Genomic DNA, 15792 nt, shown 5'->3' on the forward strand with positions numbered 1-15792 from the left:
TGATCGCGCTCGACAAATTGGGGGAGGAGTTTCAAGAATTTCGTCGACATATGATGGTCTGTTTAACTGAAGTGAAGACTATGTTATCTAGCCTCGATGAACGCGTTGATGACTTGGAATGCTACTCCAGGCGTAATTGCCTTCTTGTCCACGGTGTCCCGGAGGTGGCTGATGAGGACACTGATGCACTAGTAATCGAGTTCCTTAACAACAACATCAAAATAACCGATTTTAAAGTCAAGGCTGAAATGTTGGACCGAAGTCATCGGCTTGGTATGGTTAAGAAACAGTCCTTTGGCCCCAAAGATCCCTCTTCCAGATTCAGACCTATAATCGTAAAGTTTATGTCGTATAATGTGAGGCGGCTGATTTGGAGGAATAAACGGCAGCTTAAGAATAAGAAGTTTTTCATCTCGGAGTCATTATCTGTACGCCGCCTTGGTTTATATCAACGAGCCAAGGAGGCTGTTGGAGTCCGGAATGTTTGGACTTCGGATGGTCGCATTTATGTTGCCTTATCCAAGGGAAAGAAGAAGGTAATACGGAATGAATTGGACCTTCGGAATTACCAAGATACCCAGGCTCCTCGCAGGATTGCTACACGGAGTCAGGCTGTAAAGTCTGATTAATCAACCGATGTGTTTTCATGGGAACGGTGGGATAATAATTATTTACCTGGTTGTTTTGTTTTATTACCACTTATCATAACTCTATTATATACTGTAAATCACGCCGGCTATTTATGGTCTTCATTGTCTCTGCTGTGTTTTGTAAGCGACCCCGCCTGCGGTAAATTTTTATTTCTTTGAAGCTAATTTTTCTTTATTGTTAACTTACACTTCTTCTAATTTTCTCTTTTTCTTCCATGGATACTAGTTATTCTTCTTCATCTGATTCTTCTTCTCCTTTTTCATCCTCTTCTTCTTCTTCTTCATCCTCTTCTTCTTCTACAAGCTCGCTCTTGAATTTACCTCGGTTAACCCTCTCAAACTCCAGTGGAAATGCTGAGGCCGATGAACCGCATAAATTAATAGGGATTCCCCCGTCTAACCTCTTCTCTAATCTTACGAACTGCATCACTTTGTGTCATGTCAATGTCCAGAGTCTAACTGCTCACTTTAATGACTTTTTGATCACATTTGAATCTGGTATTTTTGACATAATCTTAGTGAGTGAAACCTGGCTCAAGCCTTCCCTACATTCTCCTATGTTTGTTCTTCCGGACTATCGTCTTCTGAGAAATGATCGCGTGTATTCTAGGGGTGGGGGTGTGGCTGCGTATGTCAAAGATCAACTACAGGTTGACTCGATTGAATTGTCCGATGGATCTTCGCGAGCAATGGAATTCCTTTTGATTGAGGTTAAGTGTGTTAATGCTAAACTACTATTGGGTGTTTTTTATTGTCCCCCAATGATGAATTACTTTGAGCAATTTGAGGATCTCCTTGAAAGACATAGTATGTGCTATGACACCATAGTATTAATGGGCGATTTCAATACGTGTACATTGAGAGATGACCTGCGTAGTGATAAACTTCGATTTGTCACTTCTTCCTCAAATCTATCTATCATCCCTTCTCAACCAACCCATCACCTTCCTTCGTCCGACTCTCTGCTTGACTTGATCATCTCGTCTTGCACCGATAAGATTCTTGTTCACGGTCAACTACCTGCTCTGCAATTCTCCAACCATGATCTTATTTATTGCGCTGTCCAAGTCCGAAATGTAGTTTGTCCTCAGCGTAATCTATCTTACCGTGATTTCAAACATGTTGACTATCAACAACTCAACTCTGATGCGCTGAGGATAGACTGGAAACCGTTATATCTTATGACGGACATTGACGCGAAGGTTAACTATTTTAATAATAAAGTAACATGTTTGTATGACAAACATGCTCCGGTAAAGCAAAGGAGAGTGAAACATTTTCCTGCCCCTTGGTTAACTAATGATATTAGGGGTCTCATGAGCGAACGTAATAGAGCAAAAACGTTGTACAGACGTAACCCGTCAGTTGATAACTACGACTGCTATCGTTCTTTGCGTAATAGGTGCAATCACAAATGCAAAAATGCTAAAAAAAAATATTTTTATTGGAAATTATCTGTGTCGACACCAACTACATTTTGGAAGACCTTACGATCTCTTGGCGTTACTGACAGCAAACTCACGCAATCCACTCCGGATCCTAACTTGTTGGCCAGCTATTTTGCCGAACCGCCGGTAACGCTTGACGCTACTCAGAAGGCTACCTTAATTCAAACCATTTGTGCATCAGAGAATGGGAGCGTGGATGATGCACGTAGCTTTTCATTGACTATGGTTGACTCGGAGGTTGTTCGTGAGGCTCTCACTCAAACCCGCTCTACGTGCTCTGGTGCTGACTTTATCTGTCTAAAACAGATCTTGCCAATACTAGATGCTGTTCTGCCTCCGCTGAATCATATTTTTAACTTTTCTTTTGAATCATCCTCTTTTCCATCTGTATGGAAACATGCTCAGGTTGTTCCCATTCCCAAATTGAAAACTCCAGTTTTGGCTAGCGACTATCGTCCTATTTCAATACTTTCTCTTTTGTCAAAGGTTCTTGAGCGTATTGTGTATACCCAGGTTTATGATTTTCTTGAGAAGCATCGATTGATTAGTGACAAACAGTCTGGTTTCCGACGGGGTCGTAGTACTACTACTTCCTTGATCAAGATCACGGATGATATAAGACTTGCCTGTGATAACCGTCGTCTCACTATTTTGGTTCTACTTGATTTCAGCAAAGCCTTCGACTCTGTCGATTACGATCTTCTTCTTTCTATACTTTCATCTATTGGTTTTTCTTCCTCGAGTCTTTCATGGTTTCATTCATATCTTTCGCATCGCACGCTGTGTGTCCGTGCCAATTCAACCTTTTCCAACCGCTTTGAGCTTTCTTGTGGTGTGCCCCAGGGCAGTGTTCTCGGTCCGTTGCTGTTTTCTATCTTCATTGATAGTGTCACCAAGGTTATTTCTTCAAATTTTCATCTTTACGCGGATGACCTGCAGATCTATACCGATACAACAGTTGATGACTTTCCTCAAGCTATTGAGCGAATTAATAATGATCTTGCGAGAGTGCTTGAGTGGTCTAAACTGTACGGTTTGAAGCTCAATGCTAATAAGACCCAAGCCATAATATTTGGTACAAATCCTCTACGGAGCAGGGTGGCTACTTTTGCTAACTCGCAACTTCTACTTGGTGACACCGTCATTAAATTTTCGGATGTAATTAAGAATCTTGGAGTTATGATGGACTCTGCACTGTCTTGGCGCCCCCAGGTTCAGGCGATTTGTAAGAGGGTTTACTCTTGTTTCCACTCCCTCCGTAAATTTAAGTGTTTTCTTCCACCTTACGTTCGACGCAACCTCTGTTATTCGCTGATTTTTCCACATCTTGATTATGCGGATACGGTTTGTACTGACCTGTCGATATCTTTGTGTAATAAACTCCAGAGATTACAAAATAATTGCATACGTTTTATATTCGATCTTGGGAAATATTGTCATATTACTCCTTACCGCAATAACTTACGTTTGCTTACATACGTAAACCGTCGGTCCTTCCGTGTGTTAACAAGTCTCTATAAGATTATTAAGACTCAGAATCCACAGTACTTATTTAATAATTTTAAATTCTTATCATCACACGAGCGTCCCACTCGTTCGCAATCGGACTTAATTCTTCTATTCCCAATACATCATACGAATTTATACCACAGGTCATTTACGCTGTACGCCATATCCCTCTGGAATGGTCTCCCCATGGATATTAGAAACGCTCCAACCCTGTCATCTTTCAAGACTTGTCTTACACATTTCCTCTTCTCCCGTCAAATTGCGATCTTGTAATATTTTACTTCCTTTTCTTCTTTTCTACTCTCTTTCCTATGTTCCTTATTCACCTTCTTTCTTTTCTGCTTTGTTACTCTGTGCATTTCTTACACTTTTCTTCCCTCCTTTTTGTTGTTTGTTTTTTTTTTCTTTTTCGCTTTTGGTTAATTATGCGTGCCTTAATTACTTACTATTCTGCATATCTGGTGGTATCATTGTAATATAGTTTAGACTGGGTCGATTGGAAGATATCGTCTTTGGCGATAAATCGTTCCGTTTGTCAGAATTGAATTTATGATTTGTTTTCCACTGTCATTGTTATAATCATCTTTGCTTTTTTTTTTTTTTTTTTTTTTGTTACACTACCGCCGCTAATATAGGATAATTATAATAATGTACAATTTTCCTTTGTTCTTTTATGGCAATAAAGTTTGTTTATTATGTTTATTATGTTAAACTGTAGGGTTGTTAATCGAAAGTTGGTATGAATTTTTAATGAAAAAATCTTAGTAGAAAAATAATATATATTCATTTTTATTTAATTAATATTTTTGATTTTCTCCTCATCTACTGCGTTTTTCTTCAATACGTCAAATACTGCTTTTGATCCTATGTATATGTTTTCTAAAGCAGAATAGTACAATGTCGAACTAACAACCCCTTGCTATAAATCCATGAGACCACAAAATCAATTTAACATAATCTCATGACTAACACTAACCTTCTATTTACTTCCTGCGATTTATTTTCAATCATAGGAGAAGAAAGTATATACAGGGTGTATCTGAATGACTGCAACAAACTTCAAGAGGTGATTCTTTAGTGAATTTTAAGGGTACTTTGATATATGAACCATGGGTGACTTCGGCTCCCCTAAGGAGCTACACCCCTCCAAAAATGGCGGAAAATTTTGGTTTATTTTTTTTTTCTCAAAAACCATAAACGCTAGGAAAGTGAAATTGAACGGGGGTGGTTACGTTTAGTAGTTTAGAAGGGTAGGTTGAAAGTACAAATAGGGTCAAAACGTGCCCTATAATGAGTTAAACATATTCCCCAAATTTCATTTTCCTAGCATTTATGGTTTTTGAGAAAAAGGAATTAAACCAAAATTTTCCGCCATTTTTGGAGGGCTGTAGCTCCTTAGGGGGGCCGAAATCGCCCATGGTTCATATATCAAAGTACCCTTAAAATTCACTAAAGAATCATCCCTTGAAGTTTGTTGCAGTCATTCAGATACACCCTGTATATTGAACACCACATTGACATTCCATCGATATTTTAAATCCTAGTCCACGAACACTGGATTCACCACAATTGATTGCATTTTACATATTACTAATTCCGAAACTGAGGTAAACACAGATCAAATTCCAATAATTCGTTAACTATGAGTTAGGTTCAGTATAATTTCTTCGTCTCTAGTTACCGCTAATTTCGCAGCTGACGTACTTGCAAACGTAGTTTCCGTCTCCTGCGTATATTTATTCCGGACAAATTTTCTTTTTTTGTGTATCCGCGTGTTTAGAACTTTCTTTTGAATGTTTTCTATCCATTCTTGTCTTCGCAAACACGTCGAAATAATGCAGACAAGTTCAATTTTGTTCTTAGAGCAGCCTTTAGTAATCAAACTGAACCTTGAATTGTGATAGTTGCGTCCACAATTTATTTCAAACAACATGGTCGAATTTAAATTTGTTTACACTAAAATTATTTTAAACCTATTATTTCTCTACAATTTGGTGTATTCCTTAATGCGGCCTTAAGTGAAGAATCCAGTTTTTGTCCGTTTTACTACTACAGTAGAAAAGGGACGGAGTTATAAAACCGATCGCAATGTGGAAGACTATAACAACCTACACCGTATTTGTTAAAGGTTTATAACTTTTACAATTTAAATGATTATAAATTAAAACATCATAGAGGTATTGTCCAGACCCTAAAGTACAAGATTTTGCTATAAAAAAATCGATTTAAAAAAAAAAAAGACATTCCCCCTTAAAACGCAACATGTTTCTACATTTTTTTCTTGCTTTTGCACAGAAAGTAGTCTTAATTTATAACAGATTTTTGGTCATTATTTGATTATGCGTTTTTAGACTTTCATCCTCATTCCCATCATTATCCTTTTCAACAGACTTCTCCCAATCACTGTGTATGAGTTCATAGAAGGTGATCTTAAAACTAACTTAATCCTCGTAAGTCTTTTCTTTCTTTGTCCCCTTTTTTTATTTTCTCCTCATGTTACATAATTTAATTAATAAAAAATCTTATGGTTCAAAAAATATGATATTAACAAAAACATTGCATGAAAACCTAACAACAAAACAAGTATTTTTTAGTCGATTTTATTACTAATCATCTATTTGTGTTCTCGTTTTATTTTTTTTTTGTACGCTGCTTTCATGGGACTTCACTTTTCAAGTTAGCGACAATTTCTACGGTGAGTACTCGCTTCATTTTCGTTACTAATTCTACCATTCTATTTTGTTTAATTCATTTCAATTTATTAAAAAAAGATCTTAAGCATGAAACTTAACGTATTTTAATTTATTATCACCGTTTTTATTTTAACTTACAATTAATTTTGCAGGAATGGGTAAAGAAGTGGAAAACTTAATTATGGAGAACAACGAACTTTTAGCTACAAAGTAAGTTTAAAACAGAACAAAAAATTCAAATAATTATTTTTTTAATTAATCTAGGAACGCGTTGAACGTAGTAAAAGACGATCTCATTGTCAAAGTAGACGAATTAACTGGAGAAATTGAAATGCTTCGCGAGGAGATAATCAGTTTGAATCATTCGCGGGAGAAACAACGCGAACGTGTTATGGAGCTCGAAGAGGAATTACGTAAGGCGAAAGGAGTTATTGAAACCAAAGCGGAAGCGGACGAAGAAGCTGATGTTCCAATGGCGCAACGAAAACGTTTCACGCGAGTTGAAATGGCCAGAGTGCTTATGGAGAGGAATCAATATAAAGTAAATAAATTTCGATGTGAATTTGATTCATTTTTGATAACAATGTTTAATTATTTAATAGGAAAGATTTATGGAACTACAAGAAGCGGTTCGTTGGACGGAAATGATAAGGGCTTCAAGAACCGATAGTAGCATTGATAGGAAGAGTAAACAGGGTATTTGGAAGTTTTTTAGCAGTCTCTTTTCATCGGACAGGATGCAAAGGCCACTGTCCTCGCCCCACCTCAAGTACCATGCGTACACAAATCAGATGGCCCCGGGCGTGAGGGCATTACCCAGATCGGGCCAGAATTTTTTAGAGACGGAACTGGGTACGGAATTATAATCATTTATTTTCTATACTGTCTACTGTCATGCATCTGTGATACTCGTACATATTTAGCTGTTATACATAGGACTTTATTTCTTTTATATACGGTTATCTGTTATTTCTTAAATATATAATAAGATTTTCCCCCTCTTCATCTTTTCTGGTGCACAAATTAATCATTATTATTAATACCGAGTGTTGTGTTTTTCTATTTCTTTGTTCATCTATATTAACGTATCAATGTGCCATCTTATTAACATTTAAAACTAGTCATTAAAGATTCATTAAGGTTTAAAATAACATCACAAAAAAATGTGATAAAAACTTATTAGAGGTTAACGTGTTGATTTTGGTTGTTTCAATGTAAATAGTTTTACAAGGATTTTCTCTGTATTAATTTCACATTTTTTGTTTTATATTTTTCAGTGGAAAATTCTTAATATTGACCGTGATTGTAAAGATGTTATGATTTATGCCATAAAATTGATTGTGCGTATAAACAAAAAGTGAAGAAACCTTAAATACGAATTAAAAATTTATTTACATGTACATAAAGATGAAATTATTTTGCTATTTTCGGTAATTTACGTTATTTTTCGTTATTTATTAAGTATCGCATGTTTAAGATTTGCGATCAGTACAAAAATGCAAATGATTTTTTTTAATTGATTAATTTATCAATTAATAAAATGTGATAGAGACCTCGAACAAATAACGATCTTCAAACACCCTCTTTTCTAATAAAATCTCATTTTATTGTTTAAGTAAAAACAGGATGTTTCAAAAATGTTGCGACAATTTTTTTTTAAGATTACTCATTTTTAATTATATTGAAATCAAAGACTAATCAGAACATTTAAAAGGAATGTTAGGAAAACGTACATATAACTTATTATATATTTTCCGAGATATTTTTAGTGCTTCAAATTTGAATTTTAACAAAGAAGTGATGCAAGAGTGACCCTAAGCATAAGAATTGAAATTAAACACATTGAAAATTAATTCTTTTGGTCAAAAATGGGTGAATACATTAGTTGAAACCACGTGATTCGCTGAGATGAATAGTAAACGAACACCATCTCGTTCAAATCATTGTGAGTCGAAAAATGTTTACCGACTTGTGAATTCATCACAAATATCACAATCTCAAAATCTTATTAAAAACGCTTGTTGGGACAAAGTTATTATTTCTTTTAGGAATAATATTATCCGTGTCATTATGCTGAATCTGTAATATTATAAAAAGATTCATAAAAGTTAACCTATACGGCGCTTCCTTCTTTTTACAAGTTTCTTTTTCATTACATGATAGAGATACCATTTGGAATATTATCACAGAAGTACTTTGTAGACAGTTCATTGATTAAAAATTATTAAGCATATATCCTATTTTAACAAAACATTTCATTGAGCAGTTACATTTCCCCTCCAGCATTTTTCCCACCATCATAGAATCTAGTACCATATATATATTGTTTTTTATTTTTTCCACAACAACTTTCTTTTTAAGTGTTTTCGACCCATCTGATATTTTATGTGGTAAGGTACTCGGCAACGTCAAAAGCTTATTCTTTCTAATAAATACGTCCCATATATTATTATCTTACTAATTCTGAGGAATGTGCGTGTTACATTATCTACTTGACATCGTACTTCTACTTCCTGATTCAAATACCTTGTTATCGAGCATCCCCCAGATATTTGAATCTTATTCGTTTGTTATAGAATTATATTGGTGCTCGCATTTGCATTTTTTTGTAAAAACCATTGTTTTTGTTTATTCTAAGGCCAAAAGCGAGCACTTTTTGTTCCGTTTTGGAATATCTATTCTGAGGACAGGTTGTAAAGAATTTTTATTATTTAAGAATTTGTTAAGAGGACAGGGTATGCTATTCTTTATCAATTTATCTTTTATCCTAGTAGAAATTTTTGCTAAAACTGTTTGCTCCTAGTACAAATTTTTGATCATAATGATGTCTCATTGGTCTACTCCCCGTTTATAAAGCACATTTATCAGCTTTACTCGATTAAAAGATTTTATATATAGTTCAAGCTTTGAATATCCTCTGACTGATTTCTACATTCTTGAAGCAGCATATTTAGTCCAAATAGGCACTAGTTCCATGACCCAGATGGAAACCAAATTATTTTTCTTCCATATGTTGATCATACTTTGTATACATTCGTTGGTGTATGATTCTTAAAACCATCTTCAGAGCATAGGCTCATCAAGCTAATCAGTCGATATTGTGAACACATGTTTGCTCCACTTATTCAGGTATTGCAATAAGCACAGATCGGGTCCAATTACATGGCAAACTTCCTGAGGAATGGTTTAGGCATCTCGACATATGTATTATCTTCACTCAAGAGTTTCAATGCCTTTCTCATGCCTTTAATTCAGCTTCTATACTGTTAATCTATCAATATATAGTCTATTTGATTTATTACGTTTTCTTTATTATCACCTGGTGTCCTTTCCATATATTCATTCGTCTTTCTGGAAGTTTCATTTCAGAACTTTATCAACCAGAATCTCCTTCCACAAGACCAGAATCTCCCACAATATTTTCAACTTTTCCTTTCCTTATTTTTGCGTTAGTCACCCATTATTATGTTAACTTCATGTTTGCTAGTCATTTTTAATAAGTTTTTGATATCCTTGTAAAAGAGATTTATTTCATGCTGTGAGAACATTGATTTGAATAATATTTATGTGTTTCAGGATTATAAGTTTTTCTGCTTTAAACAAGTACCTCACGTTACCTCTTTCAATGTCTAGTATGTTGGTGATTATCTTTCATCATGGAGATTTTTAGCAATCCCTATCCATCTAAGAATTGCTACTGACTAGAGGCCAAAGTTTGTCTTCGACTTACCATTTTTGCATTCTTGGGATATTCAAAATGAATCTTTAATGCAGTGATTTCCCCTTGCCTTCTGCAACCATATACCGTTGATTATGTCTTATTCTTCCGTCTTTTAATATGTCTTCTCAAGGATAAAAAAGTACTTATTGTCAGTTTTGGTCCACCCTGGGTATTTAATTTCCCTAGTACCACTCATATCTGGAAGGCATTCCCCAAAAATCGCTCTATCTAAAATTAAGCAAGGTTTGTAACTTTACTTCAACACAAGTTTTCAGTAATGTATATCATGGTACACATTGTATTTATGTTCTCTACTGGTTCTCGAAAGTATTTCGTTCAGTATCGAAAGTGCTTCATGGGGCGATAATGTTGTTTTATTTTTAATCTGTAAAGCGGTATGTACTTTGAAGATTTCGATATTTCATCTTTGACTGCATTCTTATGACGATATGATTTAAGGTTTATATGAAGTTGATCGTCGTTGAGTTTTCGCTGAAAAAAGGATTTGATTTTAATCTATCATGAAATGTCAATTGGGTCCAAAATGAAATTAACTTTAAACATGTTTATTGTCTGTTGATTTTAAAAAAATTCTTTTTCATTTTCAATTTTAAGGCATCCATTTGTAGTGCTTAGATTAGTTCTCAAATTTCTTTTCAGATATTGGTAGCCTTTTTCTAGATGGTCTCATAATGTAATAGATTCTCTCTCATATGTGGTAAATATTGTTTTTTACCCTTTTATGTTAGGATATCGTATATATTTCATGTGATGGAGTTCTGAGCCATTAAAATATCACAAAAATATCGTCCATATTCTGTCTTAAAGATCCAGTACAGTGTTCTTTATAAACCGTTTTCAAAATCGATAGAATCTCGAAATACTACAAAATATGAAAAACTCGAGTTTAAGACTTTCATCTCGCTTTACAATCAGTTTTTTAATGTGTTTGCCCCTCCGTTTTTGAAACATCCTGTAGGCAGATTGTCCAATAAATAGTTATTTTCAAAAATCGATATTAAAACAAAATTTTCGCTCCTATAACGTGACAATATTAGGGGTGAAAATGAGCCGTTTCTTAAAACAGTCCAAGAATTTCCATTTCGTATATTTTATAACGAATATCCTCTTAGTTTCATAATCAATTTTAAAGTGACACTATAAATTTTTGATTATGAAACATGTAACAGAAACAGTGATTTCAGTTGGTTTTTTTAAACTCGTTTCAATTAATCCATTCTAGGACTATTTAAAAAACGATGTTTTTTTTCGAATTATTTTTACAATGATAATAAATACATAGTAATATTTATAATAAAATTCAGGCATTCTGTATTAAAAATCTAGTTTTTTTGCTTATCAGAATTAATTTGTTGATTTATTTTGTTTTGAGACGGAATGTTTATATTATTTAATTAAGCCAAACAGGGGCATGTTTGTTGTTAAACGCTTCTAGTCGTTTTAAACTAGTGACCTTTTTGTGTTTGCGGTGTTACCCTGTTAAGTATATTTAAAATTTTACAAAATGTTGATCACCCAAAGAAAATATATGTACCGATTAATTTATTTAAAAAATTGTTTTATTTTTTCTTTTCCGCTTAATTACTTTATCTTTAATTACTTTCTTTTTTATTAATTTTAATCTTTTTACCACGCTTTTTGCTCGAAGAAATCAGCTTTGTGATCCTCTGGTTATTGTTGGTAGTGCATGTGCAATGTGTAAATAAGAAAAAAAAAACTTGACAGTAGATGGTATATTTTTTTAAATCACCTTAGTAAGTAGACGGTTTGAAATGATCTCGGCATAACGCTTTCTTTTTTTAGGTCACAACTCGGAGCGGTTAGCGTCGAAGAAAGCAGTGGAAAGGCGGGAACAGTACAGGCATGTAAGAGCCCACGTTAAAAAAGATGATGGAAGATTACAAGCTTATGGATGGAGTTTACCAGGAAAGGCAATTCCCGAATACAAAGCGACATCTCAAGCGAGTAATAGTAGCGTACCTGTTCCAGTTCCGGTTTATTGTAGACCTTTAGCCGAAACAGTACCAGAATTAAAATCGTTAATTTGGTGCGCAGCCGGAGTTAATTTAATGGGTGGTTATACCAAAGACGGTGGTTTAATGGTTGGCGGAAGCGTTTTTTATTACGACGAACCAGTTATTGAGAAAAAACGCCAAAGTTCGGATATTGAAATTTTAGAAAACGAAATTGACTGTATAAAAGAAGGGGCCCTTCTTGAAACTAAATTATCATCCCTAGTTTGGATTTGCACATCAACTTATAACGCTAGTATGGTTACCGTTGTTGATGCAAATAATCCTGCTGAAATTTTAAACAGTTTTGGGGCTTCCACTAATTATTTATTATGTGTCGCCAGCGTTCCAGGAGCTAGTCCCAGCGATTACGAAAACAACGACAACGCCAAAGAGACAGTAGCCTCAGCAAAAATGACGGGAGAAGTAGAAAATAATTCGGTTCAAAAAGAAAACGATACAAAAAGTAATGAATTAGAAAATAACACTGAAACTGGTACAGATGAAAATTCTTTTGAATTGGGGAAGGTTACTTTTGTCGAATACAATGAAACGGTTGTAAATAAGAAAAAAGTTAAAATAGAAGATGAAGTTGAAGAACTGAAATCGCCAACAGAACCACATAATTGTTCAGAAGTAAAAGAGGAGGTTAATAACATCGATAGTGACGAAAATGATAAAAAACAACGACCATTAATGTGTAGCGTTTTGGCTACTATGTGGTTAGGGGCACAAAATGGGATGCTTAATATACATTCATCAGTGGCAAATTGGAATCAGTGCTTACATTCTGTTAAACTTAGCGATGCCGTTCTTGATATTGTGTAAATATTACAACAATTCTTTTTCTTCTTAATTTATAACAAATTTATTTTTAGACATATTAATGGTAGAGTAGTAGTTGCTTTAGCCAATGGAACTGTAGCGATATTTCGAAGAAACTCAGACGGAGAATGGGATTTATCAAAATACCATGTGGTACAATTAGGTTTACCACAAATTTCTGTTAGATGTCTTGCAGCTGTTGGAGATAAAGTTTGGTGTGGTTACAACAATTTAATTCATGTTTTAGATCCGATGGAGCTAAAAGTTGTTCACAGTTTAGAAGCTCATCCAAGAAGAGAAAGTCCAGTAAATATTTAAATTATTTTAAATATCGTTTTACTTTAGCTAAATTATTTTTAATTTCCAGGTGAAACTTTTAGCTTGGTTTGGTGAAGGTGTTTGGGTGTCAATCCGTCTTGATTCAACTTTAAGACTTTATCACGCCTACACCTATCAACATTTACAAGATGTTGATATAGAACCTTACGTTAGTAAAATGTTAGGTGAGATACTTAGTGAAATATTTTCGATGTTTCAAATTTAAATTGTTTAAAAATAATTTATAGGAACTGGAAAATTAGGATTTTCCTTCGTAAGAATAACAGCATTATTAATATCATCAAGTCGGCTGTGGATAGGAACGGATAATGGCGTTATAATTTCCGTGCCTCTTAGCGATTGTGGAATGTACACCGGGGGAGTTGTACATCGCGCCATGTCTGTACCGGGAGTTGGGATGCGCGTTACTCCTTCACCCGGAAATTGTATTCCTTATTGTAGTATGGCACACGCTCAGTTAAGTTTTCATGGTCATCGTGGTCCAGTTAAATTTTTCGTCGCTGTACCAGGAAATGGAGGTATCTTAATACTTGCAATAATTATTATTAATATTTTTTTTTGTGAAATCGATATTAAAATATCAATTTCTGGACTATAATGTGAAAATGTTAGAAGAGAAGAAATTGAATTAATCAAGGTTGTTTTATAAATTTTCTTAAATTCTTCTTTTATTTTACAGTGAAACTGTATACTGAATGTCAAGATACTAATCATTTAATCCATGCTAACTATTATATTTTGTTATCTATATTTCATAGATTTCAAAATTACACCCAGTATGAAGAAAATATTCATTTACTTGTTAATAATTGATCTACAAAAAATTCTGAATATGTCAAAAATTATAGCTATGAAAAAAATACGAATTATTGGAAAACCATTTTAGAAAAAAATAATTGAGACTCACTAATTAGCAAGAGGCGATTCAATGAAAGCAATTTTTGGGATATGAAAATTTAAAATCTGTTTTGAATAAAGTTTACAAAGGTAATGTCCAAAACCCTGTCGCGAAAGTTGACCCTCATGGATTCATTTAAGTTAATCTCACTTTAAACTGTTATTATGTTAGTACTTTGAAGAAAAATGTTAGAATAATAGATGCAACAAAATTTTGCTAAAGTCATCAGGGACCATACAAGAATTTTGTAATGGAGCTAATTCAGCTTTCTTGTATGTCCTCAAACAGCACAACTTTTTGCCCCAAAAAATGCGCTTGGAATTCATTTCTTATTGTGTGGCCACACATTACGCGGCAGCAACACGCGGCGTTCGAAGGATACAATTCTGCCGGGCGCAAGAATGGACATAGCGACAGGTTACATTATATCCAAACACGGTGTGTGGATACACCCTTAGAGATTAATATAAACCAGTAGTCGCAGACTGTCCATCTCGGACTTTTACCTTAATGTTTATGTGTTCAGAATCAGGCAAAATTTGCAATAAATTCTGTTGTTTACGTTGGAGGATTAGGCGAAGTAAGATGGGATTAATGACTGCAGAAACGATTGACAAATGTATTGGCAACATATGTTATCCTTGTTTAAAAGAAAGTAATATTGTTATATATACAGGCTGATTTATAACATACGGAGCAGACTAAAAGGGTAGCAACTAGGGTCCAAATTAAAGATATTTTCTTAATAATGTTTTAACCACAACTTAATAATCACAAAGATATAGAACGTTAAAGTTGAATTAGTTGCATTTCTTACAATATACGGTATTACATTAGTATAATTATACTTAGATGCTTAATTAATAAAGATGTAAAAATTTTTATTAAGATAATTGATTCAAATTCGAAGTTGAAACAAATTTTATTTAAAACATTTTTTGATAGAAACAATAATTATCGAGATAATTTATTTTGATAGCATACTATTCAGAGGGAAATTAAAATTTCAAGATAGAAAAAATTGTTTTTACAAACACTGTTCCTGAAGCAATTCTTAACAAATATTGTTAAGAAAATTTTTTGATTTAATCAATAATTAAGGAGATAACCTTAAGAGGCTACTTTACCATACAGCTCAGCAAATTACAAAAAACATACATTATTTATGAAAATATTTGGATGAAATTTTGTACATAGCTTCTTCTAACAATTCTACATAACGCATGGTGAAAATTTTTAAAGTTTTCCAAAAAAAGGGGTTTTTTTCCTCAATATTATAGAATTTGGTCGTTCTTTTTTAGCTTGCATGATAGTATACTTGAAAATAGTAACATTTTTCAAATAAATTTTTTCAAAATTTTTAGTTATAAAGGAATAGTTTGTAATTTGCTAAAATTGAAATAAGGTAGCGTAAAAATGAATATTTTCCGTCAAGATTCCCACGAAGTATTACCACCGCGTTAGTCCCGCCTCCTGCCGACTGAGCGGCGCTGACATCGACTCTCTTCATCGAAGCTCCTTGTTTTATCTATTACTTTTTAATGTGGTAGAGAAAATAATCATTTCCAAAAGTACGTTTTGAACTTTATTTTCCGTGATTTTCTACTAATAATTGTGTAATTTAACAAAATTTTTGAATTTATAGTCAATAGTTGTTATTTTATTGTGTACTATAG

At 33.9% G+C, this 15792-nt stretch overlaps 1 protein-coding gene and 1 long non-coding RNA gene across 4 annotated transcripts in view; both read left to right on the plus strand.

Annotated features, from left to right (window-relative positions):
- LOC111421846 (JNK-interacting protein syd) overlaps nucleotides 1-15792 on the plus strand; it is a 28338-nt gene that overhangs the window by 4105 nt on the left and 8441 nt on the right. For 2 of the 3 annotated variants that reach the window (XM_023055045.2, XM_023055060.2), the window contains exons 6-13: nucleotides 6285-6302; nucleotides 6453-6510; nucleotides 6565-6841; nucleotides 6903-7152; nucleotides 11846-12878; nucleotides 12933-13185; nucleotides 13247-13382; nucleotides 13446-13736. In XM_023055045.2, coding sequence (XP_022910813.2) covers nucleotides 6285-6302; nucleotides 6453-6510; nucleotides 6565-6841; nucleotides 6903-7152; nucleotides 11846-12878; nucleotides 12933-13185; nucleotides 13247-13382; nucleotides 13446-13736 — 2316 coding nt within the window. The remainder of the gene's footprint in view (nucleotides 1-6284; nucleotides 6303-6452; nucleotides 6511-6564; nucleotides 6842-6902; nucleotides 7153-11845; nucleotides 12879-12932; nucleotides 13186-13246; nucleotides 13383-13445; nucleotides 13737-15792) is intronic. The other variant, XM_023055052.2, reaches the window with a different exon arrangement.
- LOC139432603 (uncharacterized) lies at nucleotides 13743-15690 on the plus strand. The gene is made up of 2 exons (XR_011642346.1): nucleotides 13743-14205; nucleotides 14288-15690. It is a non-coding gene; the product is annotated as an uncharacterized lncRNA (long non-coding RNA).

Source organism: Onthophagus taurus, chromosome 1 (assembly GCF_036711975.1).
Source record: "Onthophagus taurus isolate NC chromosome 1, IU_Otau_3.0, whole genome shotgun sequence".
Taxonomy (NCBI): Eukaryota; Metazoa; Arthropoda; class Insecta; order Coleoptera; family Scarabaeidae; genus Onthophagus; species Onthophagus taurus.